We start from the raw sequence: 27,519 nt of genomic DNA on the forward strand, positions 1-27,519 counted from the left end.
AACTTTTTGGTTGATTTAAGACACAAAACTATCCATTAACATAAAAGATAATAACAGAAAGCTAACACAAGAGGAAGGTTAAATGCTTTAACATTAAATGTACATGATAAAGTGTTATCCCCTTTGCCTTTTTAATGACTAATCATTTTTTATGTGTCAGAACTCTTCCAGGAAAACATCTGGATAAGATCGCTGAGCAGATGAGGATTCATAACATCAATGCTCTGCTTGTGGTCGGAGGGTTTGAGGTATGTACAACCTTTCCTGGTTATTGCAAATTAAAGCATTTTGTTTGTAATCACATTTTATCAATATTGTATCTCTGACCATTTTTTATCATTTAGAAAAATACAATGAGTAAAAAATCTTAAATTCAGCTATTGTTTCATTAAAAAAAGCTACTGATATTGTAAAAGCAGAGTTATTGTGTAATGTAAAATGGCTAACCTTATTGTATCAGCATCATCAAGCACCGTCTCCCACCAGCATTTTACGATTGCCATGTGTTGTATTGCTCAGCATTTTCTGGTCCATTTGTTTCTCACCAATTTACCCAATTTGACATTTTAAATTTGCAAAACACATTTTCTATATTAATATTTTTTCAAAATATAATGAAGACATATTTAAATTTTTAAGGCTCTCTCCCTGTCTGTCCATGTGTCAGTATGAACTGTTGGCCAAGCTGCAAAGCCAGCATGTATATAGATAGATTTAATGACATTGAAATGGATGTTTATGGTATTTTGATGCTTTTCAAGCTCTTTGTCCAATCGAGAGATTAAATGAAACCAGCATAAAACTTTTATTTTAACAAAGAACTTTAACAATTCAACCATGCCATTTAAAAGAAAAGGTTTTTGACTTTGGTAGCTTGGCCAAAAATGAACGTTGTCTCTGTCTTTGTCCTTTTATGTGAGGAGCTGCAACATTGACTTCCTGTGTGTGTCTCACTGCCCGTCATGATTGGCCTGGCTCTCTCCCCTTGGCTTCTCCTAACAGTACATTCCTCACAGACGTTTCTTCATCCCATCACTGAATTTTCATTTCATACTCCATTTCTTGAGCTCCATCTCTCATCAGCAGATCCCTCCCACCTCAAAGCCGCCTCCTCCTTCACACCCACCACAAGTTAACTTATGATTCCTAAAGCAAACATGTTCAGATTATTAGTTTGCATGTATCATAGTTATGATTGGCTAAAATTTTAGCTTTAATCAATATATAACAATAGAAGTAAAAGTTAATGTTATCTTAAGCCACTTTTAGTAATGCAGTGATTCTTTTTTACAGTAGTACCTAGCTCCTGCTGTAGCTGATGAAGAAATGAAACATCTTGCAGAAGTTGGTGAATAAAGTGAAACATTTGATTTCCATTCGACAAAATCAAAGCTGTGCAATGCTCAGCGTTTGGTGCTAGCCCATGAATCAATTAGTGGACTATACTCCATTTTATAGTAGATAATATCTTCTTCTCGAGTGTAGTATGGATTTTGGACACACCTTTGCTATCTCCAGTAAGTTCCCAGCTCTTCCTGTCATGTTTTTTCCCTCAAAACTCACCTGTGTCCTCTTGTCCACTGCACCTTCAAAGTCCTGGGGATGAGAGCTCTTCACTTTTCCCCCACTTGTGTGTACATACTCAATGACCACTAAGACGCTGGCTCTCACTACTGCAGGCCTACGTGGGATTACTGGAACTCGCTGCTGCACGGGACAAATATGAGGAGTTCTGTGTGCCCATGGTTATGGTCCCGGCCACCGTCTCCAATAATATACCCGGTTCAGACCTCAGCATTGGTTCAGACACTGCTCTGAATGCCATTACTGACGTAAGTGTGGCTGGGCTAGAGAGAATGTATGTGTGTGTGTTTCTAGACTTAACACACATGCAGACTTAACACATCTCAGAGTTCGGGATTTGCTGATTGCCAGCTCGCATCCTTGCATTAACAAGCAGTAGGTCAGATTTAGTTCACACGTCAAGACAGTTTAGATCTTTTTACAGGATCCATTTGTTTTCTAGTTTAAATTCAGAAATTGAAAATATATTATTGTTATTGTTTCTTATTTAGTATAAATTGTCAAAAATTGGTTCTTAATCTTGTGCATGGGCTTAGAGCTGCCATTAATTGAACTTTGGCAGTTTAGGAGTAGTGACAAAAAAGCCAGATTAAAAAACAAATATTTGAAATTCTGACCTGCTCATTGGTTCCCTCTGAAATGAAATCAGCTGTGCCTGGGTAAGATTTTTAACTTCAAGTTTTCACTTTGAAGTGCCGTAGTTTCACTAACTGAAACTCAGGTCACATGACAGAGACATTTTAAGAAGCACTCAGTGCTAGTGCTCTGTAATGTTTTGTGTAAACACTGGCCTCCCGCTTAACAACCAAACTTGTGTTTTTGCAGAACTAAATGGAAAGTACAGGCTTACTGCTTTCACATAAACACAACCGTAAGATAATAGAAACAAGACCTTACAGTTAGGACAGGCAACGCATACTATGCCAAATAACTCAGCTCAGTTTAGCTGATGCAGACATTAGACTGTTAATAATCAGCATGAAGTACAGTAGAAAACACTTGCTGCTGGATGCGGGCTGGTCAGCAGAGGTCCCAGGTAAGTGTTAGGGCATGCAGTGGTGTGTTGTGGCATGCTCTTGGTGCGTGACCCTGGCGTGTTCATGCGGTCTTCTTTGTGTTTTGTAAAAGGCAGATAACTAGACAGCAGGAAGGTTCAGTCTAACGGGAACACTGTTTGCGTTTGGGAAGTAAGTTTGTTTGCTGCATAACTGATTGTGGTCTACATCGTAGTTCCTATTGTTCTTATCTGAGAAAGCCTTTCTTGTCTTCAGACAAAACAAAAAAACCAAATAGAAATAAAAAAAACGTCCTCTTTGCTTCTTGAACATAAAAGGAAACGTTGCCCGACTGCCTCTGGAGTCTCACCTCGTCGCGTCGACACCGTTACATGTCAACCACGATGCAACCCCTCTTCCTCATTCCATTTACTCTCAGCCAATGAGAAGCCAAAGTCCCCCCAACTCCTGGAGAGAGCCAGCCAGTTGCACACACTACAGGACACACACACAAACACACATGCACACACACGCAGAGCTGCATATTCATGGTCTCATTGGAGTTAAAGTTACTTCTTTGTCTTGTATCCTTCCTTTTAAAATGCTAACCCTAAAGGTTGCAGCAGGTTATAATTTCAAACAATTTGGGGTTTGTAAATATTGTACAGTGTATAGTAGACCATCTTTAAAGAATTATATGTCATGTCAAATTAAAACTATTCAGAAGTTCATGGTAACAAGCTTTTCCTGTCAGGATGAGAAGGAACACCTTAGTGATTTCATGCTGATGATTGTCTGTGCAGTAATGGGTTTATCTTTACATCACAGACACTCCTTTCCAACATTAAAACCTGACAGATCAGACAAATATGGGCTGGGCTGTTTATGTTTTAAAAAGCTGCTAGTATGAAACAGAAAAGTGCATTCAATGGTGTTTTATAAAGTATCCATCCATCCACGGGGATATTGCAACTTGGCATTTGATTAACAAACAGCTTTAGCTATCATGATAATGAAGGATACAAGACAAGGGAGTCACTGGGCACCATGAAGCAGCCACTAAAGGGCACACTGGCATTTTTAGATGTGTAGTCTTCCCCCTAGTGGTCTAACTCCATATTACGGCTACCGTCATCAGGCCTTTGAGTCCATTCTGCAGCTGTATGTGGCCCGGGCTGACTACGCGGAGTTTTGCATCCCGATGTGCATATTGCCTGCCACCATTAGTAACAATGTGCCTGGCACTGACCTCAGTCTTGGAGCTGATACATCCCTCAACGCCATTGTGGAGGTAAGGGCCCAGCAAACGAGATGAGGGGAGATATTAAGAGCTACAGATATGCTGAAGTGTTACCGTTAATAAAAATTGGGTTTAAAAGTGTCAAAACTGTTGTTGTTCACACAAATCCTAAAATAAAGACCGCTCGATCAGCACAACAGCAGATGTTGCTTATGTGCCTCGTGCATTAATATTGGTTTGTTGTATTTGAAATATGACGATTTTATTATCTTCCGTTACCATCCAGGAGGATGTAGAGAATGTACTTTATTATTTATTCATTATGTACAAAAACAAGGCAAAGAGGGCAAAGAAAGTACAGCAAAGACTTGGTTAACTGGATCCAGTCCTGCAAGGTGCAGTCATTTGAACTATGCACTCCAATTCATCTACTAAAACTTTAAGAGAGGAATGAGTAAACAGAAGTAAAACCCGAGTGTCAGTGAGTACGATGCATGTCAGTGACTGTTCCTGTGTTTTACTGACTGTGTTGATTATTTCTGGCCTCTTGTGCATTTGGTACCAGATGGGTGAAGCCAACTAACAAGACTTTAAAATAAGAGTGTTTTTGAGAAGGTAAATAGGAAAGGACACCTCATCTGGAAGCCTGAAATCATCTGATTAGACTAAAGGGACACACAGGTTGACTCTGATGGTAAATTTACCAGTTCTTTACAGTCTCCTTTGTTCTTTATTTATTCTTGGGAAGAAAAAAACCCTCTCAGGCTAAAAGTCCACACTAATGCGCATCGTTTTTTCTCCGTTTTGGCCTCCCGTCCACACTGAGAAGGCGTTTTCGCTGATGGAAAACGCAGCGGTTTGAAAACGCTCTCGAAAATGCATACATTTGGAAAGGGTGCTTTGGCGTTGCAGTATGGACAGCAAAAACGCATGTTAGTCATATGATGCAGTCATGTGACCAAGTAAACTAAGATAGCGGAGGGCATTATACAGCAGTTGTTTTGTTTGCTCTGAATTTTTAAAGATTAATATCAGTTTGTACCTGCTCCAGATAGATTTTCTTCAAATTCTTTAACTCTCACTTGCTTTTTCAACTTTGTACTTTTGTGTTACTCGCAGCAACAACTCCACCTCATTGTTAGTCCATTTAAAAAACTCGGTGCTTTTCCTCAACATTCGACGTTTCAAAGAGCCGAAAAGTACATAAGCGGCAGAAATGAGGCAGGTCGAATCTTCTTGCGTTTCACGCATGCACAGTACTGGGACGTAAGCGTTTTCGGCCGTTTCAATGTGGACGCAGAACTCTGTGAAAACGACTGAAAACGCTAGTGTGGACGCAGAGCGTTGTCAGACGAAAACACCGTTTTCAAATCTGTCCGGGCTAGTGTGGATGTAGCCTCAGTCCGCGACCGTCTACATCAGGGGTGTCATAATCATTTGCATACCGTCTAGTTTCACCTGAACTGGGCGAGGCCTGAAATAAAATCACAGCAGAGTAACTCTTTTGCTGCAAATGTTCTGTACATCCTGAAAATATTTGCATTTAATAAATCCTCCACTTACAAAACTGATGATAAGATGTCTGAAGAAATAAGCACGTTTTTAGCCTCATGCCCTGGTCTGTCCACATGCAGCCAGTCGACTGCCACGTTAAACAATCAGATAAATTAGTTTCAGTGTGGTATGACAGGCTGTAAAATAAATGACTGGACTGAGTTACTGAGTCAATCTGTGCATCTCTAAGGACACTCAGCTATTTTATGTACTTTAAAGTAGAGCTGATGCAGGTATCTTTTCTTTTTAATTTTATTTTACAAAGTGATGACATATATGACATATTTTGGGACTAATAAAGGTATATCAAATCAAATCAAATCATATTTACCAGTTTTCACCCACAATCAAAAAGCTCAGATGTTTTCTCACAAATCCTTCTTATATTATCAGGATAAATAAAATATTCCTGTCAGCTCTACTTGTGTGTACAGTGTGTTTTGCATTTGCATGCTCTCTGCGTGAACATATTTTTCTTGTTTAATGATTGTATACTGTTTTATGTGTGTGTGAATCAGACATGTGATCGCATCAAACAGTCAGCTAGCGGCACCAAGCGGCGAGTGTTCATCATTGAGACAATGGGGGGCTACTGTGGCTACCTGGCCACCGTGGGTGGTCTGGCTGCAGGCGCCGACACTGTCTACATCTACGAGGAGCCATTTGACATCCGTGACCTTCAGGTTAGAGAGAAAAAGTCTGTATCCAACAGAAAATGCCTTATTTTCATGTCTCCTCTCATCATCAGAAAATACCAAGACCTTTTACTCTCTCGATGACTCTTATAGCCATGATTCCTGTCAAGTCCTTTTTGAGTTCCATTTAATTTATTTTTTGTATGTTTCATGACTGGATTTTATTGGTAACACCATTTATGAGGGCAACAGCATAAACATTCAGGATTCAAACTGCTCCTAATCCTCCGTTTAACATGGCTTTTTTATTTTTGGGCTCTGTATGATGTCAATAAGAACAGAAATTCCTAATATGGTCATCTCAGCCACACAACTGAGCCCCACCCACGTAATGTTCAAGCTTTCTGTCTACGACAGGCAGCCAGTTAGAAGAAAGTTGGCTAAAAATGGCTTGTTTTGAAAAGTCAGGGCATCCGTCCACTTTCTTCTGTTGCAGGGCTAACACAGACTTCCAGCCAACCCTGCACTGGATTATGAATCAAGAGTTCAGAATAAGCAACATAGAGCTGGAAATGAGCCTAATACCTTTCACTACATTGCACATTTCCATCCTTAGCAGTAGTGGAGCAGACTGATCGCAGTGCAGTGCAGAAGCTTCCGTTAGTCAATCAGTGCCTCTGCCTGGATGTTTCAGGGCTGTGCAGGTGACCCAGATTATAGCAGTGCACATGAAGCAACTTATTAATAACCTCTGAGCTGCATCAGTCATTCAATGACAGACAGATCTCATCAACACAGATCAGGTCAGGGAGATTAGAGACGTCAGGACTATTATTGTTTACAATGTTCCTGTTACATACACTTTTAATATTAATTGTCTTTTTATTTATTTTGTCTGTGTATGTTTTACTTAATTTTAATCTAACAATGTTGAGTTCTTTATGCTCTGTAAATTTTGTCAAACTAATTTTCTTTTTAAAAAGTCTGGGCGCAGTGCACAATTTAGTTTTTTAGAAGTCTGCCTTTGCATATGAACTATAACTAGTACGTGTCACAAAGAATTTCAACCATAAAAATGCATGAATAGGTAATAAAACAAACAAACACTTTTTCAGTGATCACAATGAGAAGCAGTAAAAAGCGCATGTGTGTGGTGTCGTAAACCTGCATTTCTGTTGCATTAACCCTCTTGGGCTCACCAGCTGGGTAAAAGACAAGATATGGCGCCCCATGGTGGTGTAAATGTTACCTGCAGCTCTTCACTCTGCAATGAGAGACTGAAGAGTGAGAGTTGCTCTTGCAGGTTTAATGTGAGAGACTCTGTGTTTTCAGGCCAACGTGGAGCATCTGACAGAGAAGATGAAGACGAGCATCCAGAGGGGACTGGTGCTCAGGTGAGGCTAAACACCTTCATTCTTTAAAGTTACATTTAGATGCATTACCTTACACAAGCCTGTGGGATTTATTGTACGGACCTGTGCGTACATCTGCGATGAACAAAAAATGCAAAATGCTCTATTTTTAAATGTCATCTGCAGTGCGTTATTTGTAAATAAGTGTTTCTCAATTATGTATATAAAACCATTTTGGCAAATAAAAGATTTTTGATTAACCTTACACTTTATTTCATGTCCTCTATTGAGGTTATTTTAGTCCACTGCACCACCATGCTGTTGGAAATTGCTCCCAGCAGGACCGAGGTCTGTGGAAATAGGACAAACGTTGTATTTTGAACCGAGTGCAGGTGACATTGTGTGCCTGCATAATTTCATTATTTTAAGATGCCCTCAAACATAGTGGTGCATCACAGCATCTCTATGCATGCATGCAGTGAAAAGCAGAGCCTGGATGAAGGGTATATGAACGCTGGTGTGTGGAGACTTAGCAGCCTGGTGACTCTGTGTCCTCTGTTAGTTGATAAATGGGTTCAGGCATTGTTTAGACCATCTTCTTTTAAGGGAGCACTTGTTATTTGGTGAAGCGATCCCTTAACCGGCCTGTTGCCCTTGTGCTGTGTTTTAGAAATGAGAACTGCAACGAGAACTTCACCACAGATTTCATCTACCAGCTTTACTCTGAGGAAGGGCGAGGAGTGTTCGACTGCAGGAAGAACATCCTCGGTCACATGCAGCAGGTTGGCCACGTGCACAAAAGAATGAACGCGATGCTGTGCTTGATATGTTTATCAGCAATGATGACAATCTGTGATGCAAGGAGCCAAATCCACAAAATATCTGCTATCCTTTATCCATCCATCCTGTCTATCTGGGAGATATTGCAGACATTACTGTGTAGAGTTATGTTGCTAAACTAGTGATTGTAAGTGATCAAAATTAAGAGTTATAGTGTAACAGAAAAGTGCACTTAACATTATTTTAGATACTAGACTTGTGATATTTTATATGTAATGCCCTTATTTTGAATAAATATGACTTTTTTTCCATGTCAGGGAGGAGCTCCATCTCCCTTTGACAGAAACTTTGGTACCAAAATTGCAGCCAAAGCCATGCAGTGGATCACCCGGACACTCAAGGAGTCCTACAAAGGAGGCAAGCACATAAATGTGACACTTGATTCCAGCGAGGATGCAGAACATTTAGGTGTGAAATTGCTTTGCCTCAGTTACAAAAGCTGATGCTTCTCTTCGTTGCAGGGAGAGTGTTTGCGAACTCGGAGGACACCGCATGCCTGCTGGGGATGCGTCGCAGATCTCTGGTCTTTCAGCCTGTGGCGCAGCTCCGGGACGAGACAGACTTTGTGTAAGAAGATTGTTTAATATCTGTAGCAGTGCAGCTCACAACCCTGAGTAAGTAAGCTCACAAGCTGAGCTTACTTACTGTGTGAGAGGAAAAATGTTTTAGAGGACCATTTGCAGATCTTTAACATAGTTAAAAACAAAAGGTAGTGCTAATGCATCTGAACCAGATTATTAAGAACAAACCTGGAAAATATTCTGACCCAATTCCCTTAAAATTCTCTGAAGCAGCGGTCCCAGGCTTTTTGTTTTAATCTTGCTTTTAAGATCTCTGTGGTTAAGAAATAGTGTAGAGAACATTCGTCTATTCTCTACTTTCAGTCACAGGATCCCTAAGGAGCAGTGGTGGCTGAAGCTCCGTCCTCTAATGAAAATCCTGGCCAAGTATAAGACAAGCTATGACGTGTCCGACTCCGGGCAGCTGGAACACGTGACGCGGGTCCGACCCAAAGACAGCAACACCTCAACGGCCATCTGAACCGCCTCACTTCCACACGCAGAGCTTCACTTCAACAGGACAACAGCTTCACAAAACAGTGACGGCTACTCACTCACTGACTGATCAGCTGCTGACTGACTGCAAATACGTTAAGGTAGATTATAAAAGATAGGTTATTTTAAAAGCTCTATTGAATGGTAAAGTCACGGCACTTTTCAGAAGGGATTCTATATTATGGGTCATGGGATTTGAGATTTTATTAAGTAGTGTGAACTTCCTAGCAGCGCTAATATTTTATTTTATAGATCCCTAAAAGTATTATATAAGTAAACACACATATATGGACCCTGTTCATTATGTACTGTATAAGTATTTAGATTTTATCTCCTAAAGAGTAGCTATATCTAATTTTATTACTTGAAGATATGTAGCTGAGCAAATGTTGTGTAAACACAGCTTGGCTGAAATCCGGCTTTTGTCACCTTTACCTTGTACTGCACTTTGAGCCCCATATTTAATACGACCCCCTAAAGCTGCTTATACAGAGAGAATATATTTCACGAGGATCACATGCTTTCAGCATGTTGGCCAGGTTGATTATAAAATGTTGAAACTTGAAGGATGTTTTTCTTCTGGGGGTTTTGGGACGAGCTGGTTGTGTGTCCTGTCACCTGCTAATTGTGTGTTTGTTGTGTTGTTGCCTTTGCTTTTTGTATCCACCCTGGGCGTTGTGTCTGGCATCTTGTAGTGGTTATCTGTAAGTAGGGTCCAATTGGCTGTTGCTGTAGCTCCTCAGTGAGACGGAGAGTGTCTGAGACTACGCAACATTTATGTGCTGGCAGTGTGACGTGTTCTTTCACAGAGTAATAAAGCATTTATTGTGTTGAAACTCTAACTGTTTTGTGTTATTGTATCTCACTTTTATGTGGCTGGCTCTTTGTATTTGTTTGATGGGAGGAGCCTGAGATGTTGATTGTTGGATTGAGTCATAAATTAAACCGTAATGTTGTGTAACTTCACACAGGCACCAGTATAACTTCTATCCATTCATTTAGACAGGGGCTTCAAAATATCTGCAGCCATCTTGGTAAAGCAGTAACTAGCAGAACCATGAGATTTACTTAGGTTCAAGTACTCTGGCAGGAAGTAATTCTGTAAAAAACAGTAAATTACCAGGACAATGGGGACACTGATTGTGGAACGAGACCATACATCCATTCGCTTCCGCTTATCCTTTTCAGGGTCGCGGGGGGTGCTGGAGCCTATCCCAGCTGTCATGGGGCGAGAGACAGGGTACACCCTGGACAGGTCGCCAGTCTGTCGCAGGGCTAACACACAACGACAGACAACCATTCACACTCATATTCACACCTAGTGGCAATTTGGATTTTCCAATTAACCTATCCCCACAAGCTGCATGTCTTTGGACGGTGGGAGGAAGCCGGAGTACCCGGAGGGAACCCACGCAGACACGGGGAGAACATGCAAACTCCACACAGAAAGACCCCGGCCTGATGGTGAAATTGAACGCAGAACCTTCTTGCTGTGCGGCAACAGTGCTAGCCACTAGGGCTGCTCGATTATGGCAAAAATGATAATCACGATTATTTTCACTGAAATTGAGATCACGATTATTTGACGATATTTATTTAACCCTTTAAGACCTACCATAGAACCAAGTCCGCCAGAGCTTATATTATTTTTTTTGTACATGCTGTAGTGCCATTTGTGGGAGCATTTCAAGTTGCTATACATCAATACAACTGTTATAGCCCATATTTTAATAATATGTATGCATTAAGTCCATAGTAACTACATTAATTGCAAACAAGTGCAATAAACTACAAAAAAATTGAAAATCGTTTTTGTTTTGTTTACATATATTTCTACTTGGAGAAATTTAAGAGGTTTATCCCTCAAAACTTTAAATACAAAAAAGTTGCAAAAAATAGTTTACAACAACAGGAAATTTATTTTGAGTGTCTTCATAGTTTTATTTTGGAGATACAGCAATTTTTATATACTGCAGGAAAAACAAAAAAAACAATCCTATGATGCAAATTTGCAAAGAAAACAGCAGGTGCATCAAAATAAACTATTTCCAGCTGTGCAATTCGAGTTCTAAGCATCCCAGCAACTATTCAGAAAAGTATAGAGTCAAACATGACTTATAAAAACACTAGTATAAGTATAGTATAGTATAGTTTTTTACTTAAGGCCTACAAGTAAAAAACTACATTTTCCGCAAAAATGACATCACTTCCGGTTTCGGGCAGGAAATGCGATAGTTCGAGTTGACATCTTTTTCAAAGTGGGAAGTGTTAGGAACAGCTGATGGATCGGCAAAGCGTGTTTCTGGAATATTATGTTTTTGTTCCTGCAAGCGCTTTTTATGCAATTTTTGCAAAGCTTTATGTGGAAGGAAACCGTGACCGAGGACAAGCTGATGGCATAAGATGTAAGTACAACTCCTCCGGTTTCATATGCAAAACAAATTATTGCGCTAGCTTAGCGGTTCAGGTTCTACAGGGATTTAAAAATAGTTACGCAAAACGGAGTGTGCTGCTCTGACCGGCTTTAAAGGGTTAACAATAACAATGTATTGAATAATGACTTTAAAAAATAATATAAAATAGTGTGCAAATACTGATAACAGTGCAAATGTTTGCAATATAAGAAATAAATGAAAAATGTAAACATCTATGTTTAGTCAACTTTGCAGTGTTGCTCTGTGGTGCAGCTACTACATCGTAGCAAAGTTTACACACTGTCTACTTGATCCACGTCTAACTCCGCCAACCCATAATGTTTCCACACCACTGAAGTTTTTTTTTTTTTTACCTCTTTTCAACCAACGGCAGTCACTCTCCTCTCCAAATAACTTCTGCTTAGCTTTCCGAGCTTCCCTCGGGTCCTCTTAATTGTTGTGACGCGTGTTCGAAATGCAGAGCAGTGCGCTTGACTTACCACACGGAGCAGCGCGAGAGTAAAGCATGAGGGAGGGTCTAATAATCGGCTCAGTCATTTTTAATGATCGTTGAAAGCCCAGATCGTAATCGTGATTAAAATTCGATTAATTGAGCAGCCCTACTAGCCACTGTGCTGCCCACTGCCTACTGTTAAAACTACCTTTAAAGTATTTGAGCCCAGGCAGAAATATTACACAAATATCTTAAATACTGGACCAATTAAGTCAATATTTGGGGAAACTAATTTCTTTCCCCCAGGAATAAAGTGTTTTAATGACTCACCAATGACAGATTTTGTATTCCAATGTCATGATGCAGCATTTAATTCTAATATGTACATAACAGAATATGAATAGGCAGTCATACAAGTATTTCAAATGGCAGACACTGATTAGGTAACTTTCTTCCTCTTTCTTTTGTGCGGTTCAGCTTTCTTTTTGCCACCATTTAAAACATTTCTGAGATAACACTTGTTCTTTGGATGACCACTTTGAAAATATCTACTGACAGTCCTATTTTATAATCCATGAAGGATCTTTTTTAATAACGTCATTCTCTGGGCCCAGAATGGCAACGCCACACGTCTTCTGACCAGCACTGAGGTACCTGCAGAAAAAAACGAGGGATTATTTTGCGGGCATAAGAAAGCTCTACTTGTTGTAAATAAACAGCAGCATCTTGACAAATTGCATTTTGCAGGATTGGTCAGTTTTACCTTTCAGCCACATCCACTAGGTTTTTATGGTCAACAGCAAAGAGTCTTTGTCTGTGACTCTGCTTCATCTCGTCCGTGACCCCACTGAGGAACTGACCCATGCCTGCACCAAAGACAGAGTCACAAGCTTTGCATCAGAACATAAAGAATGCTGAAATTACAGCTTCAGCTAAGGGATCCATTCGCTCTATAAATTCAACTGTATATTATTACTTCAAGTCTAAAATGATGCAAAATAGTTAAAGATGGGGGAAGGTAGCATGTGCACCACACTGGCTGTGAGAGTCTGAAGGCAAAGTTCTGTACAGATGCATAAACACACACAAAATTTACTCTATTATGAAGCCTTTTTGAATATTTACAGATTCATTCTCATGCAAGGACAGAATGTGTTAAAATCCTTTAAAGGTTTGATGTAAACTGATCCAGGCAGCTGCTTTCAGGGAACCTCTCATCACTCAGATGGCACCTCACCTTTGTCTGCGGGGGCCACAGGTGAGTCCACCGCTGAGAAGACTGACAGTTTGGCTTCGTCGATGTCTTGCTGGGTGAACTTTCCTGACTTTGCCCACTCGATACCGTTACCAAAAGCAGATAATGTCTGCACTGTGTTTGGATCCCTTGGACACAGAAGAGACAACACATGAGGTCAAAACTCTCCGAAATTCTTATCATAATTTGAACTTTCAATGTTTCCTGCCTTCCTTCCCTATTGATACACAGTAAACCTTTGTATTGAACTTCTACCCACCTGTAAGAGTAAAAGGTGAACAGGCCTCCTCCTATCTTGGCCCCGCCTCCATAAGCTCCGCCTTTCTCACGGATCTCTCCATGAAGAAACTTTGCTGTCATCATCCTGGCTAAGATGCACAAACTAATGAAGGAGTAAAGAGAAAGTGTTTACTGCATGCAGTTATTACAAATGCATAACTGAGAAAAAAAAAAGCAACACATTTTCAGTAAAATTAAGTAAAAGAACACACTAAAGCCGCCATAAACTGTGTTACAGTTATTTACCTGCTGCTAGCAGGATGTAATGATATCGTTACCTGGCATAGTCCTTGTGGGAGAAGGGCACTGCGCGAATACTCTCACTGACAAAGTTGACAGGGAAAGGCATCTGAAAGAAAGTCTTCATTGGACATGGATGGAAGGTTGGCTCCTGAAAAATGTAAAACCGCAAATTAATTTAATTCTAAATCAGAAATGGATTACTTATTGAATTATGAAGATGTTAATTGTAACAAAACAATTCTTCAAAAATTGATCAGTGGATTAAGAAAGAAATAAAGAAAAATGTAACTATTAAACCTACTGATATTAGTTTTCTTCGTGGGCCATTGTCATCCAGAGGGTTTATCGGCTTCTGCAATAAACACAAAGATTAAAAAAAAAAAAAAAAATTGGATTGATTATAACAATGAATTAATTCATTTACACATATTTTGTTTTCCCTGTTCAACTTCACCTCAATAATATTTGGTCTGACAGGTTTGCGTTCCTTTCTGTTCTTAGCCACATCCTTTATAAAACCCTCCAAGTGTGCCGCTGCATCAGATACTTTCTCTGGAGTTGAGTTGATTGCACATCTATATGGACACATTTAAAATAAGATGCGTTGAGTGCCTGATATTTCACTATTTTATAGTTCATTATTTACAGTGAAATAAAGATAAAGTCTACATATAGCAGGTGTATTATGGACCCACCTCATGTTGTTTGGGTTGAAAAGGTGTATTTTGAGCCTGGGTAACGTTCGGATGATTTGGCTGAGGTCTGCCATCGCAGCTGTTCTCTTCATAAACGTAACCTGTTGTTAGAAGATGAAGTATTGGTTCCAAAGTATTGACACCATCACATCTCTACCCTTTGTTGCAGAAATTTAAAATAACATGAATAGTGATTTTAAACATACAGTACATTTTCTTTGACACAAGACACTGTTGGATGGAGTTTGGAACCAGGCCCGGGGAGCGTGCCTGAGGGCGAGCGCCTAGTTGCTGGGACTTAGTTCATGAGGCCTGGGCGGGCCTGGCCCCGAAAATGCATGGCTTGGTGTTGAACCAGTCTCCTGGAGAGGGGCTTGAATCTGTCTGAGTCTGGAGTTGCCCTTGGTGAGAGGCAGTAAGCTGGGGTGGGTATCTAAGTATCCCCTCAGCTTGCTGCCAATATGTTGGGGTTTTTCTGGTGGATGAGAGGATTTGTTCCTGGCGCCTTCAAGACAGGAAATAGGTCCTGACTGTCATCTGTAGTCCGCAGGCTGATGATTGCCTGAACATGGTCCATTGCACTGAGCTGCAGCTACAAGGTGGTTGGTGCCTGTGGTGGTGGTAACCCCCGAACCAGATGGTGGACACCTGAGGTGGAGGGAACCATTAGGTTGAAGAAGGAATCCTATCCGGCTTTGTTAGCCGGTGGGACTTTGGAGGCAGTACTTAGTAAGTACTTAGTGATGTGGACACAGTACCGGTCAGTCGAGGTGAAGAGAGCTGAACATAAAAGCAAAGCTCTTAATTTACTGGTTGATCTACATCCCTACACTCGCCTATGGTCACGAGCTTTGGCTAATAACTGAAAGAACAAGATTGCAAATACAAGCGGCAGACATGAACTTTCTCCGAAGGGTGACTCAGACTATAGCCAATACACTTCCACATTGAAAGAAGCCAGTTGAGGTGGTTCCCTGAGTCAGATGCCTCAACCACCTATGTCCCACTGGGACACACTGGTGAAATTATATCTCTCAGCTGGCCTGGGGACACCTTTGTGTTCCCCCGGACATGCTAGAAGAGGTGTCCGGGGAGAGGGAGGTCTGAGGATCTCTGCCTAGGCTGCTACCTCCACAACCCGGCCCCGGATAATTAGAAGAAAATATAAAACAAACAAATAAACAAGCAAAGCAGCTTTGCGGATAGCTGGATTTTTCTGAAAGGTTAAGCCTTTATTAAAATGTACAAAGATACCTGTTCCATCCCACCAAAAGTCTCCTGGAGGTCTCCAGCTGGAGTGAGGTGACGACCCGCCCGAGTCATAGCATACAGGTGACCTGAGTATGCGATACTATTGGCCAACTCCTGTGCTGACTGCATCACCAGCACCCTCAGGCGCTCCTCGTCATCAAAGTGAGGACTAAACGACAAAATAAGACCCATTAACTGACAGTTCCATCTGTTGGTGTCGCTAGCAGTGGAAAATGTAAAAAGCTGGGAGGAGTTACCTGTTGAATATGTCGCTCCACAACTGAAACATGTGAGGAAGATTCCTCTCCAGGCACGAAGAAGATAAGAGGATACCCTGAAACAGAAGGTAGAGATCCAGATGTTCAACCACAGAAAGGAAGTGCTAAGAGCTCACTGAAGTGTCTTTAGAGATAAAGTCTTGGTCTAAAGTTTAATTCTATCCTTCATGAATTATTTGATTATTTATTATTATTTTTCATTTGTTATTTCTTTTCAGAGAGGCCAACAGATTCAGTTCATGCCACTGTGCACTGTGTAAAAACACAAGGAATCAAGCTGAAAGCTACTTTCTGTTTTGCATTTTGCACACAGCAATGATCACAGATAGAAAGGTGTTATTGGCTTAAAACACACTTAGCTGGCACTGACCTGCTCATATGTATCCAGCTCGTTGCAGTCAGTGATGACCTGAGTGGAAACAGACATGCCCCCTGTCCTCAGCTCCATCTGCTGGGCCTGCTGCCTATAGTCCAGAGCTCCACAGCCCATCCTAATTAAACAGACAAACATATGCGGACACACAAACAGACATTTGAAAAATCTTTAATACTCCATTGTGCAATCCATTTGGCATTGCATCACAGTCTGATAATTTTTTTTCAACAACCTAATCTTTTTTTATGTTTTCCACTGTGATTACACCACAGCACACTTACCTTATTAAGGTCCCCAATAGGGATGGGTACCGGTGTCCGTTCTGACATAAACGGTAGTAACCACCGAAAAGCAGCGCACATTTCGGTGCTTTTTTTTTCCTGAGCTGTGATACACTTTTAGCCAATCGTTTTACGTTTCCGAGAATAGTAGGCGGGGCCAGGTACGTACGTTCTGTTAGCGCAGAGCTACAGATTAAAAATGTCCAAGGCGAAGCGGTTAAAAGTCTGGCTGTACTTCACAGCAAAATATGCAAACTCAGCAGCAACAAGTGCTTTAAGCTGATACTGTGATACTGTCAAAGGAGGTAACACCTCAAATCTCATGAAACACCTGGCGACGCATAGCGTTTTTTTAAAAGCCGAGAAATGCGCCGTATTTGATGGCAGCAGCAGCCGTTCTTCTCTGCGTGAGTAGCTTAATGTTGTTCTTGTGTGATTTACGTTTAGTAGGCTAACCACGTTATTACATTAATGCATGTAAGGTGAACTAGCAAACATCATCATAGCTACATGCGGCTGTCTTCTTGTTTGATGGCAGATACTCCCTTCACCCTGGCCAAAAAGGCTAAAATGACCAAAGAAAAAGTGGAAAACAGTTAAAGATGAGAGGTTTAGGACAAAGTTTGTGTTTTTTCCATTGTTTAAGCACTGCTTCCAGCCAAGAGTGATACCATATATGCCCCATAGCTGCAGAAAAGGCTAACATTGTTATTTTTTTACAAAAAAACAGCTGAACATGAGAGGTTTTTGGACCAATTTTGTGTTCTCCATTCTTTAAGCACCGGTTTGAGCACCGTTTGAGCACCGGCACCGTTTCAAAAGTACCGATTTGGCACCGGTATCGGATAAAACCTAAACGATACCCATCCCTAGTCCCCAAAGACTGTGTTCACATGAGTCAACACCAAATATTAACAGGTAAACCAGAAAACCCAGAAGAGATTACCAGCTCAGTGCTAAACTGGTTTTCAAATAACATTTGAAAATAAAATAAATATTCAAAGCTGAAAAAGAATTCAAAGATCAGCTTCAGTCTGTAGTATTAATCAGCACAAAGTAATCCAGAAAACTTGATAAGTATTTCATTTGGAAATATTTAAAAGTATTTAAAGAATGATGTATCAGCAGGAAGAGACATTTACCAGGACTCCTGAGCGCTAATCCTTGCTAGTAAGCACCGCATTTCAGATTCATCTTGTTCTGGTCTTGCAGACCAACAGGTTACTCACTTGGTAATAACACTGCAGAAGAGCGGGACGAAAACCTTGAGGTCCTCTGGAAGGGTGTTGAGATTACACAAAGCTCTGAAGTACACCAAACCATTGGTGGGCTGCTCACAGTACTGGACCGGAACGCCTCCTATGAAGAATGAGAAAGTGCTCTATATACAGTTTATATAAGACAACAGTTTTCGTCACACGCTCTTTGTAAATCAGCATAGACTCACACCTGCAGTGCTTATTTGAACAGGAGTGATGGGTATCGTTGGCTCGATGTCGGACACTTTGAGTGCTGGCAGGCAGGAGACATCCTGGGTTTGACTCTGAGCAGCCAGCAGCTCCAGACCTTTCCGAGAAGAAAAATCACATTATACTAACATCTACTGAATGCAGACCTGTCTTAATATACAATGCTTCAGGTCGGTAATATTCAGTTTAACAGATTACACCCACGAGTGATCAATCTTCTGGCAGTTCAAATGTTACCTTTCTCATAGATCTGCTTTCTGTCGCTGTCAGAAAGAACCTCGATTTTCTTCTGAAGTTTCTCCTCCTCAGCTTTGGCCTGTTTCTCCAGGTAGGACTCCTCTGGGCTCATTGACAGAGTCAGTCGGTGTGTGTTCTCCTAAAAACCAGTCAATGACAATTAATCCGAGGTGGCATCCTTTGTTAGCAAATACCTGCTCTGCATTATCCTTGTTAAAGCATTTATATATTTATGTTATATGTTTTTTCATTTGTTTCACGAAAGGACTCAGGAAATGTTTTTTGATACTACAACATAAGAAATAAACTGTCAACTATGAAACAAAGTATTTTATTATACTCTCAGCCTGTAACTGTGCAATTTATCTTCCCAACAATGTTAAATAGTAAAGCTCTGAACCTGTAAGTAACATAATTTAATGAAGACATACAAACAAAAAATATTTCAAACACTATGTGCTTAAATCACCTTAAAGTATTGCCTGACTTTCTCCTGGAGAAAGCGAGGGTTTTCCTTCAGGGCTTGTCTGAACTTGGCAACACTGTCACTGATCTGCAGCAGCTCCACCGGGTCCCCATCATGGTTCCACGATGAAGCTATGTACTAATAACATAAGATGAATAAAGGTTTTGGTGAGGAATTTACTAGGATTATTTACACCTTATAATATATAAAACTCTTAAACACTGTACCAAAGACAGCCTCCCAAAAAATAACAACAGTTAAATTCACATTCTTGATTTGTACAGAATTTAAACGAAAAAACAGGGGAAACAAACATTCAATGTGAGGTTTTATGCAAAATGAACACACACTAATAAACACAGCACTGCAAAGCCATACTTGGACGTAGGCGGTATGTTTTTACAACTACAAGTGCCCTTGTAGCTGTAAAAACAAAATAAAGGTCACAGATAAACAACAGTAAACTCACCGAGGCCAGAGACAGGCCGAAGTTTGTGGTCTGATGTTTAATCTGGATCTCAAGCTTATGGATAAGAGCCTCAATCCTTCTCTCCTCAAAGCCATTCCTTTGTTAAATGACAAGTGTGAAAATTATTCTTTGGCTTCTTCCTTCTTTCCTGTTTTAGCTTTTTTCAACAATTAAATCTTAAGTCATACATATGCTTTAAACCCTACAGTAAAGATCCTGCTGTATTCTGTCGCTCACTCTGTGCAGAGAAAGTAAAAGTCCTGAGGTATAAATGTTACAGAAATATTGGTTTTTCAGTAAATACAACAAGTCTGTCATATTTTGTAAATTGTAACTTATAAGTGGCAAAGCTGTGCCTCCTCTCACTGCTCACCAATGGAACTAAATGCTTAACCAATTCGTGAACACACTCAAAAAACAAAACAAAAACATTAGAAAGACCCATGACTTTTATTTTGCCCAGTAAAAAATTGAAAAATTGATTCCAGCATACAATGTTTTATTTGTTTTCCTACATTTTTAAAATCTGCTACATAAAGTGCAAGATAACAGTTGCTGTATAGGCTTTAGTTTGTTACGCCAAAGAAGGAAATTTTGACAAGAGAGGAGACTTGATCAGGGAACTTACTCTATAATTTTATCGATGGTTTGGCTGATGATCTGCTTCACTCTCTCTATATCCTCCTCATCAACTCCCTGCAGTCCGATACTGAACGACGCCTCTTTGGTGCTGCCATCATATCTGCAGGATGCAACACTTGTATCAATACTCCACAAGTACATGCAGGTTATGGATGCTTAAATGGAATTCTTGCGTAACAAGTGGTAAGAGAATTTGTGAAGAGTAAGTAGGTATACAGACCCAAACTGTATGCATCAGTTATTAAACTTCCAACAAAACTGGTGAAATTAAAGGTTTGATGTGGATGTTATAACGCCTGCACACATACCCAACAACAGAAGAGAAGTCTGTTCCCAGTTTGGGTTCGATGAGAGATTTGTAGAAGGGAGAGTTTGGCCCAGAGATCATCAGAGAAGACAGCAGGCTGAGAGTGAGTCCTTCAAATGCATCAGTGATGCTAAAGAGAAAAACAACAATAAGAAAAAAAAAACACCCATTTTTACTGTCAGGAACACTATGGGAGAGTCAATGTTGAAACTTTAACAGGAACTTTCCTTAATGTGTGAAGCACTGTGTCACAGTGGGTTCTTATGGGTTAAAATGGCTCTTGAAAAATTATCTACAAAAAGGACTATATAAAACAACCTAATTGAAATTTAAAAAAAAAAGATCAACTCTAAAAGAGGAAGAAGTATGTGGGGTTACATCTCATGTTGAACTGATTTTTAGCAGATATCTCTACAGGACACAGCAGGAAATAAATGATATAATCTTACTCTCCCAGCAGATAGCTCACACACACTGTGTTCTGCTTGTTTGGATCTGGAGCCAGAGGATCAGGACTGCAAGTCACATGGTCCTCTTTCTGGGAGAAAAACAAATATTCACAAATCAAATATTCAACTACCTTTTGTAGCAACTAAAAGCATTCTTTGAAATGATAAAAGAAACAGAACTTTGTTTATCTGATTCAAGGCAAAATAGATTATCACTCCAACACACTGCAGCAGAGACACGCTTAATGTGAGCTTACAGGACTGGTCCAACGTGGCTGAGAAGGAACTTCTGTTTTCGGGTCGATGCAGGCAAACTTGGACAAAGCTTCTTCTTGAATCTGCTTCAGATGAGGTTCTAAAGGCAAATCTCCATAAGTGAAGAACCTAGATGTAAGAAAACATTTAAAAACAAAAATCTCGTTTGTTTATAGGGCAAGATATTCTAATGTTCCCAGTTCACATTTATTTTACAAAACAACCCCAAAACGCTTCAACCATAATTAGTCATATTTAGGGATGGGTATCGTTTAGGTTTTATCCGATACCGGTGCCAAATCGGTACTTTTGAAACGGTGCCGGTGCTCAAACCGGTGCTTAAAGACTGGAGAACACAAAATTGGTCCAAAAACCTCTCATGTTCAGCTGGTTTTTTGTAAAAAGATAACAATGTTAGCCTTTTCTGCAGCTATGGGGCATATATGGTATCACTCTTGGCTGGAAGCAGTGCTTAATCAATGGGAAAAAACACAAACTTTGTCCTAAACCTCTCATGTTTAACTGTTTTCCACTTTTTCTTTGGTCATTTTAGCCTTTTTGGCCAGGGTGAAGGGAGTATCTGCCATCAAACAAGAGGACAGCCGCATGTAGCTATGATGATGTTTGCTAGTTCACCTTACATGCATTAATGTAATAACGTGGTTAGCCTACTCAACGTAAATCACACGCGAACAACATTAAGCTACTCACGCAGAGAAGAACGGCTGCTGCTGCATCATCATCCGTCATCATTTCTGCTACACTGACAGGGCTAGGGGCCAGGACTCTCCTCTTCGTGTTTTTGGGGGATATTGCTAACTCCAGGTCCGATAACTGGCAACCCACGCACAGTAGATGTGCTCGGTGTGAGGTCTCGCAGCAAGCTATCATACGGCGCATTTCTGGGCTTTTAAAAAAAACCCGCTATGCGTCGCCAGGTGTTTCATCGGATTTGAGGAGTTACCTCCTTTGACAGTATCACAGTATCAGCTTAAAGCACTTGTTGCAGGCTGCTGAGTTTGCATATTTTGCTGTGAAGTACAGCCAGACTTTTGACCGCTTCGCCTTGGGCATTTTTAATCTGTAGCTCTGCTCTAAAAGAACGTACGTACCTGGACCCGCCTACTATCCTCGGAAACGTAAAATTATTGGCTAGAAGTGTATCACAGCTCAGGAAAAAAAAGCACCGAAATAAAGCACCGAAATGTGCGCTGCTTTTTGGTCTGGTTACTACCGTTTATGTGACACCGGTACCCATCCCTAGTCATATTCTTACAGTAACTCTGGATGATTTATGCATGTGCCTATTTACCTTGCGTTGCTGGGATGGTAGTGTGTGGCATGGAATTGTTTAAGTTGCTCCCATGTAAGGTCAGGAATGGCCAGAGGTTCTCCCCCTGACACCACAGAGTAGGTATGGTCAGGATACAGTTTGTTCTGGAGGTGCTGGGCGTACAGACGCTCATTTTCTGACTGTAAGTACACACAGCAAGAAACATTATTCTAAACTAAACATTTATTACAAACATTTTCTGTTTTTATAAATGAAAAAGCTTAAAGTTGGTTTGCAGCAGGCAAACCAACTTTCCTGCTTTTTTTCTTATTCTTCTTCTTTTCTTTTTTTTTAAAGTTATGCAGTCGTTAAAGGCTTCTGTAAGTGTGAACTGCCTCAAGCAGTTTTTATTGATTTTTTTAAAAAAAAAGAAAGAAAGAAAAAGTCATATGAAAGTAAAGTATTTCTCTTAAGTATGAAAAAATAAATTGAAAAAATAAATAAATAAAAAAAAAGAGTTGTTTACTTTGCATTTGATGGAGAGTTTGTAACCGAAAAGTACCCGAGGTGGGGAAAAAAGAGCATTTATGAAAATATTATATTCTATACATTTAGAAGCTTTGTGGCTGTGTCAACTTACAAAAGCACCCTTCATTTCATTAAACACCACTCCTTTAAACATTAGAGGGGAGTTGTTATCTGTGGGGTCTTCATTCTCCAGCCTCCAGCCTTCCTGCCTGGAAAATAAACCACAGACAATCAGATCAGACAGCCAGGCTTTCTTAGCTGGCTCAACAAAAAACCTAAAACCCCAGTCGGTGATAACAGGTATTATATTGGTGGTTATTGGTTTTATCTTTGAAGCTGGGCTTCCTGATTCTGCCTGTGCTCACATAAAAACTAGGGTTTCATGAGACATACGACTGAACAAAATAATCACTGAGTGACACCAAGTTCAACCAGAGAGGTGATGATGATGATGATGATGATGACGACAACTGGTAATTAAAAATCTGTAACGAACCAAGAATTAACAGTAAAATGTAACCTTGTTGTAAAGAGAATAAGAGATTACTGCTGCAGAGGTTTCATCACATAGAGCGACAAAATTAAGATTTTAAATTTAACACTGAGTGAAGTCGCGCTGCTGTTTTATTTCTCAGGTGTCGACAGCACAAAAGAAATCTGAAACTTTAAACTGAATACATTTAAACATCAAAGTTTACTGTCCCACAGTCTAACAAAGGAACCGCCCAAATCACTTCAGTTTGTCTTCAGATCAAACAATGTCTCATACAGTTTGCCCTTCTTTAACTTCTTTAAGTGATTTTTGTACGGTACACTTTATCAGCTTGTACATATGAAACATATTGTCCAAGCACAGACTCTACATTGTACCTAAAACATGCTGTAAATAAAAGAATTGTTGAAAACATGGCACTTCTGGACGACTTCAAACTAAAACTTGGTGATTCATGCTGATTTAGCCAGATAAATAACGCCACTTTGCTGACACAGAAACCTCAGACTTTAATAGCTTAATAAGGCTGATTGACTTTAATCTAACTTTGTAGTTCACCCCTCAGCTATCTTCATTTCATCAGAGAGAACAGATCGGACACACAATCTATACTTCTCATCACTGAAGTGCCACAATAACGGCATCATATCTGAAAATAAAACTTGTTTACCGTTTTGCACTTGATTGCAGTACAAACTTAATTGCAGTTACACTCGTAAATGTAAATACGTAACGATGATCTAAACTCACCAGAAATCCTGCTCTCGTAAACAAGGAAAAAAAACTGCATCCAGATACACCGATAGAAGATTCTGGAAGTCCTTCCCATTTTGGGTTGAGAACGGATACATGGTGTAGTCACTGGCTGTTTATCAATAATGGGAAAGGTCTCATCAGAAATGTGAGAAATAACCAACAATCATTTAGAATACCTTTCATTTTCTTTTGAAGCTGAATGATAAAATAATGACTGGTTTTTGATTAAATAACCACTTAGCTTGCACTTCTGAGAATTAACTTTATTTGGTGCATGGAAACACTCATTGTTATTACTTAACGCAATAAGTAAATATAAAAAGCATAAATAACATAAATTAAGAATAAATATAAAAATCCAAATGTAAACACATTACAGTGCAAGAATTTACATGACTAATGAACAAGCTTTCACAGCTTTTCTCTCGTGGACTTGTAGGTCACACAGTCAATTGACGTCCAAGTTATGCTTCCATACCTGTGAATGCATTCATGAAGGTGGACAGCGACCTATTGAGCATCTTGAAGAAGGGGTCTCTGCAGGGATATTTCTCAGATCCACACAGCACTGTATGCTCCAGGATGTGTGGTACCCCTGTGCTGTCCATGGGGGTCGTCCTGAACTGGACACTAAGGGAGAGAGACTTTAAGTATTTTTAAAAGGCTAGATTGTTTTTATATAGTTTTGTTATGACTTGAGCAAAACAAACAAACAAAAAAGCCCCACAACGCTAACCTGAAGAGGTTGTTGGAGTCATCCCGTGCTGCATGCAGATACTGAGCTCCAGTTTTATCGTGCGTCAGCTTCACTGCTGTGAGAAACAGGTCAGGGACCGCTACAACCTGGGAAGGAACAGAATTAGTAGCTTTGATCACAAATGGTTTGAGAGCAGGTTCATAAAGGATCATAGCTCACAGCAAGATAAATGGAAGTTCAGTCAACAATAAAAGAAATGTCACAACAGATCTCTCACATTTACCTGTAGAGAACAGTTCCACATTTTTGAAACACGTCTTAAAATATTTTACAAGCTAACCCCACATAACTTAGTTATACTGCATTAATGTCACCTAACAGAGTCAAGCCAAAATTTAAAGTGTTCCTACTTCTTTGACCGTAAAGCCGTGGATCTTCTGCCCCGGTTGGTACTGAAGGGCTCTCTCTCTGGCTGAAGTGCTCTTCAGCCTCCATGTGTGCTGCTGTCCATTGAAACTTAAAGAAAAAAAAGGAGTGCAAAGTTTAGTAGGTATTTTTACAAAGAATATAAAATATATCATACAAAATAATCATAATACATAATTTAATAATGGTTATTGTGGTTTACAGTAGATGCCAAAGTTTCAGTTATGATGTTCCTCTGAAAATGTTGAGGTTAAAGGGCTGGACTGAAAGCCAATGCCCAAAGAAAAACTCTGAATGACCGTCAGAAAGCCTGGAGAACTACTGCTCAAGAAACATTAAAAATGCCAAGAAGGTATAGTTACTTGGAAAAAAAAAAACTATAAAGAAATGAGGGATGACTCAAGACTTTTGAGCACTATTGCACTTTTTTGGGACTTTTTGACCATATCCACCATGTCTTTTCAGACATGCCCACCCAGGTAAGAGTCTAGTAAGACAATTTCCAGTTGGGACCACAGGCAAATACTAATCACAACAAATCTCAGAATGACTTGAAATGGTACAACACCTGTGCCGGCTCATAGAAAGCCTTTATCAAACCCTAAATTAGCTATCGTTACCCGTCACTGGAACAAAATGCAGACATTTAACCTCTACTACAGCTCCTAAAGCAATAATAACTGATTACTGGCTATAAACAGTAACGCTAACTCTGAAGCCATAGGTTCTCATCATTGATTGCATCAGCTTTTTCATCAGTCTTGTTTCTACTATTGTATATAAAGTAACAATATTTGAACTACACATCAAGGTTAACACTGTCTTTCTGTCTAGACAGAGTCGACAAAACACACACACAAAATTCCCTAATTAACGGTTAGCTTCAGGACGTCTTGGAAAACTCACCTTAAGTATCGAAGTTTCTGGAACACTGACTTCGTCTGTCGAAACATTGTTACTAAATTAAGTTACTACCCCTACCCTTAAAGTGCCCAGTTTTAAACTTACACACACTCCTACGGGTTAATTGTCATTATTTGACTGAGCATCCTGTGCCGTCTGCTACCTAACATGCCGTGTGTAGCGGTGCCGTTGTCGTTGAATGGGAACGTACACGTAAAAATGGCTGCGACACCGGCGCGCGTCGCAGATCTGACAACAGGTTTCTGCTCGATTTCACCGATCCTACAGCACTGCAATTCTACAGTTACCGACTGAGCAGTTTTTACCACGCGGAAAGCTGAACATTCACCTCGAAGCGTCCCTGTTTGTGATTGGTCAACGTTGAAGAAGAGGAGCTACAATTGGTTAAGCAATGTAAGGTCTCCGAAGTTACTAAACGGTGACTAGAGGGTTTTTTTGAAGGACATTTAAAAACGATCTAATTAGGGACTTTAATTTTGTTACAATTTGTAAAGAACAACAATCTAAATAACGTCATTCCGCTCTCTAAAAGTTTATTAAACTTTAAAAACAAAACACAAATACAGTACAAATTTATATTTAATGCAGTTACAAACAACCTCCAGCAGATGTCAGCATAAGATCGCATTAATTTGACAAAAGATAATTCTCTTCGAGCACGTTTGTATTAGTTTTATCCCCACCCCCCTTTTTTTGTAGCACTCATTTCAAAAAGGTAAACTGTGATTAAAAATGCAAATGTACAATTTTGCTTTCAAGCAGTGCATACACAATCTGACCCAATATTTATTTCAAACAATATTAATGTATATATTAAAACACAGTTTTTAAACCTATGTTGCTGTCATGTTTGCCATGAAATTGCAAAATGGTTTCACTGCAGGAGAAAGCTTGAACACGAATAGACCTAAATAATCTCTGTTATGTTCATCTTTGTCAAAATAACGATTAAGTTACTTTATAGCAGACTATTAATCTTTTTTTTCTTAAAAAAATCATCATGACAGTTGTGCGACTGATTAACGGTCTGTTGTGCCTTACAACTGTGTTAAAATTCCTTTCGATCATTGACATGCAGAGAGTTTTTTGCACTTAAATCCAAGTCTGAGCTGGCTGCAGGATTAGAAATATTTCATCACCATGCTCTATCTGCTTTAGGTTCATTTAATTTTTTTCTAAATTACAGAGTATTTCTTCTTCAGTAGTTTCACAGTAAAAAAAAAAAAAAGAACTGTAAAGTTGCCAGTGCTCTATAGCCTATATAAATAGAGTGTACATATACTTGAAACTGTATTCTGGACTAAAGCTCTATCTCACTTTAGGTTCTTTGCAGACTCATGTAGATGC

The 27,519-nt window shown here is 39.8% G+C and overlaps 2 protein-coding genes across 5 annotated transcripts in view; one reads left to right on the forward strand and one right to left on the reverse strand.

Annotated features, from left to right (window-relative positions):
- The window catches only part of LOC146612974 (ATP-dependent 6-phosphofructokinase, platelet type-like), a 41,259-nt gene extending 31,832 nt beyond the window's left edge, over positions 1-9,427 (forward strand). For 2 of the 4 annotated variants that reach the window (XM_085378673.1, XM_085378675.1), the window contains exons 15-22: positions 161-248; positions 3,718-3,870; positions 5,892-6,056; positions 7,341-7,402; positions 8,031-8,142; positions 8,458-8,557; positions 8,662-8,767; positions 9,085-9,427. In XM_085378673.1, coding sequence (XP_085234799.1) covers positions 161-248; positions 3,718-3,870; positions 5,892-6,056; positions 7,341-7,402; positions 8,031-8,142; positions 8,458-8,557; positions 8,662-8,767; positions 9,085-9,241 — 943 coding nt within the window. In that variant the 3' untranslated portion in view covers positions 9,242-9,427. Of the gene's footprint in view, positions 1-160; positions 249-1,679; positions 1,833-3,717; positions 3,871-5,891; positions 6,057-7,340; positions 7,403-8,030; positions 8,143-8,457; positions 8,558-8,661; positions 8,768-9,084 lie in introns of all 4 variants that reach the window. The other 2 variants (XM_085378676.1, XM_085378677.1) reach the window with 2 other exon arrangements.
- A 3,061-nt stretch (positions 9,428-12,488) lies between these two features.
- Positions 12,489-26,329, reverse strand: pitrm1 (pitrilysin metallopeptidase 1). The gene is made up of 27 exons (XM_085377720.1): positions 26,155-26,329; positions 25,233-25,338; positions 24,862-24,968; positions 24,604-24,755; positions 24,120-24,234; positions 22,989-23,085; positions 22,388-22,548; positions 21,078-21,204; positions 20,821-20,909; positions 20,373-20,501; positions 20,051-20,164; positions 19,423-19,519; positions 18,957-19,091; positions 18,488-18,626; positions 18,231-18,347; positions 18,011-18,140; positions 16,495-16,615; positions 16,104-16,180; positions 15,850-16,015; positions 14,596-14,696; positions 14,355-14,475; positions 14,202-14,252; positions 13,936-14,048; positions 13,638-13,760; positions 13,361-13,506; positions 12,887-12,989; positions 12,489-12,777 (listed from the first exon to the last, which is right to left on the reverse strand). Exons 1-27 carry the CDS (start codon positions 26,199-26,201, stop codon positions 12,684-12,686), a joined length of 3,078 nt encoding a protein of 1,025 aa, XP_085233846.1. The 5' UTR covers positions 26,202-26,329; the 3' UTR covers positions 12,489-12,683.
- Positions 26,330-27,519: the final 1,190 nt, after the last annotated feature.

This window comes from Diplotaxodon limnothrissa, linkage group LG18, assembly GCF_057381915.1.
Source record: "Diplotaxodon limnothrissa isolate DT_005_m linkage group LG18, D_limnothrissa_male_GT1.1, whole genome shotgun sequence".
NCBI lineage: Eukaryota > Metazoa > Chordata > Actinopteri > Cichliformes > Cichlidae > Diplotaxodon > Diplotaxodon limnothrissa.

Excerpts from the sequence above, each read along its gene's own strand:
- pitrm1 (XM_085377720.1), bottom strand. The coding sequence starts at position 26,201 with ATGTTTCGACAGACGAAGTCAGTGTTCCAGAAACTTCGATACTTAAG. Across the intron at positions 20,910-21,077 it reads AGCCACGTTGGACCAGTCCT|AAAGAGGACCATGTGACTTG; the intron begins GTAAGCTCACAT and ends TTTTTCTCCCAG. Across the intron at positions 13,761-13,935 it reads TCCCACAAGGACTATGCCAG|TTTGTGCATCTTAGCCAGGA; the intron begins GTAACGATATCA and ends CTCCTTCATTAG.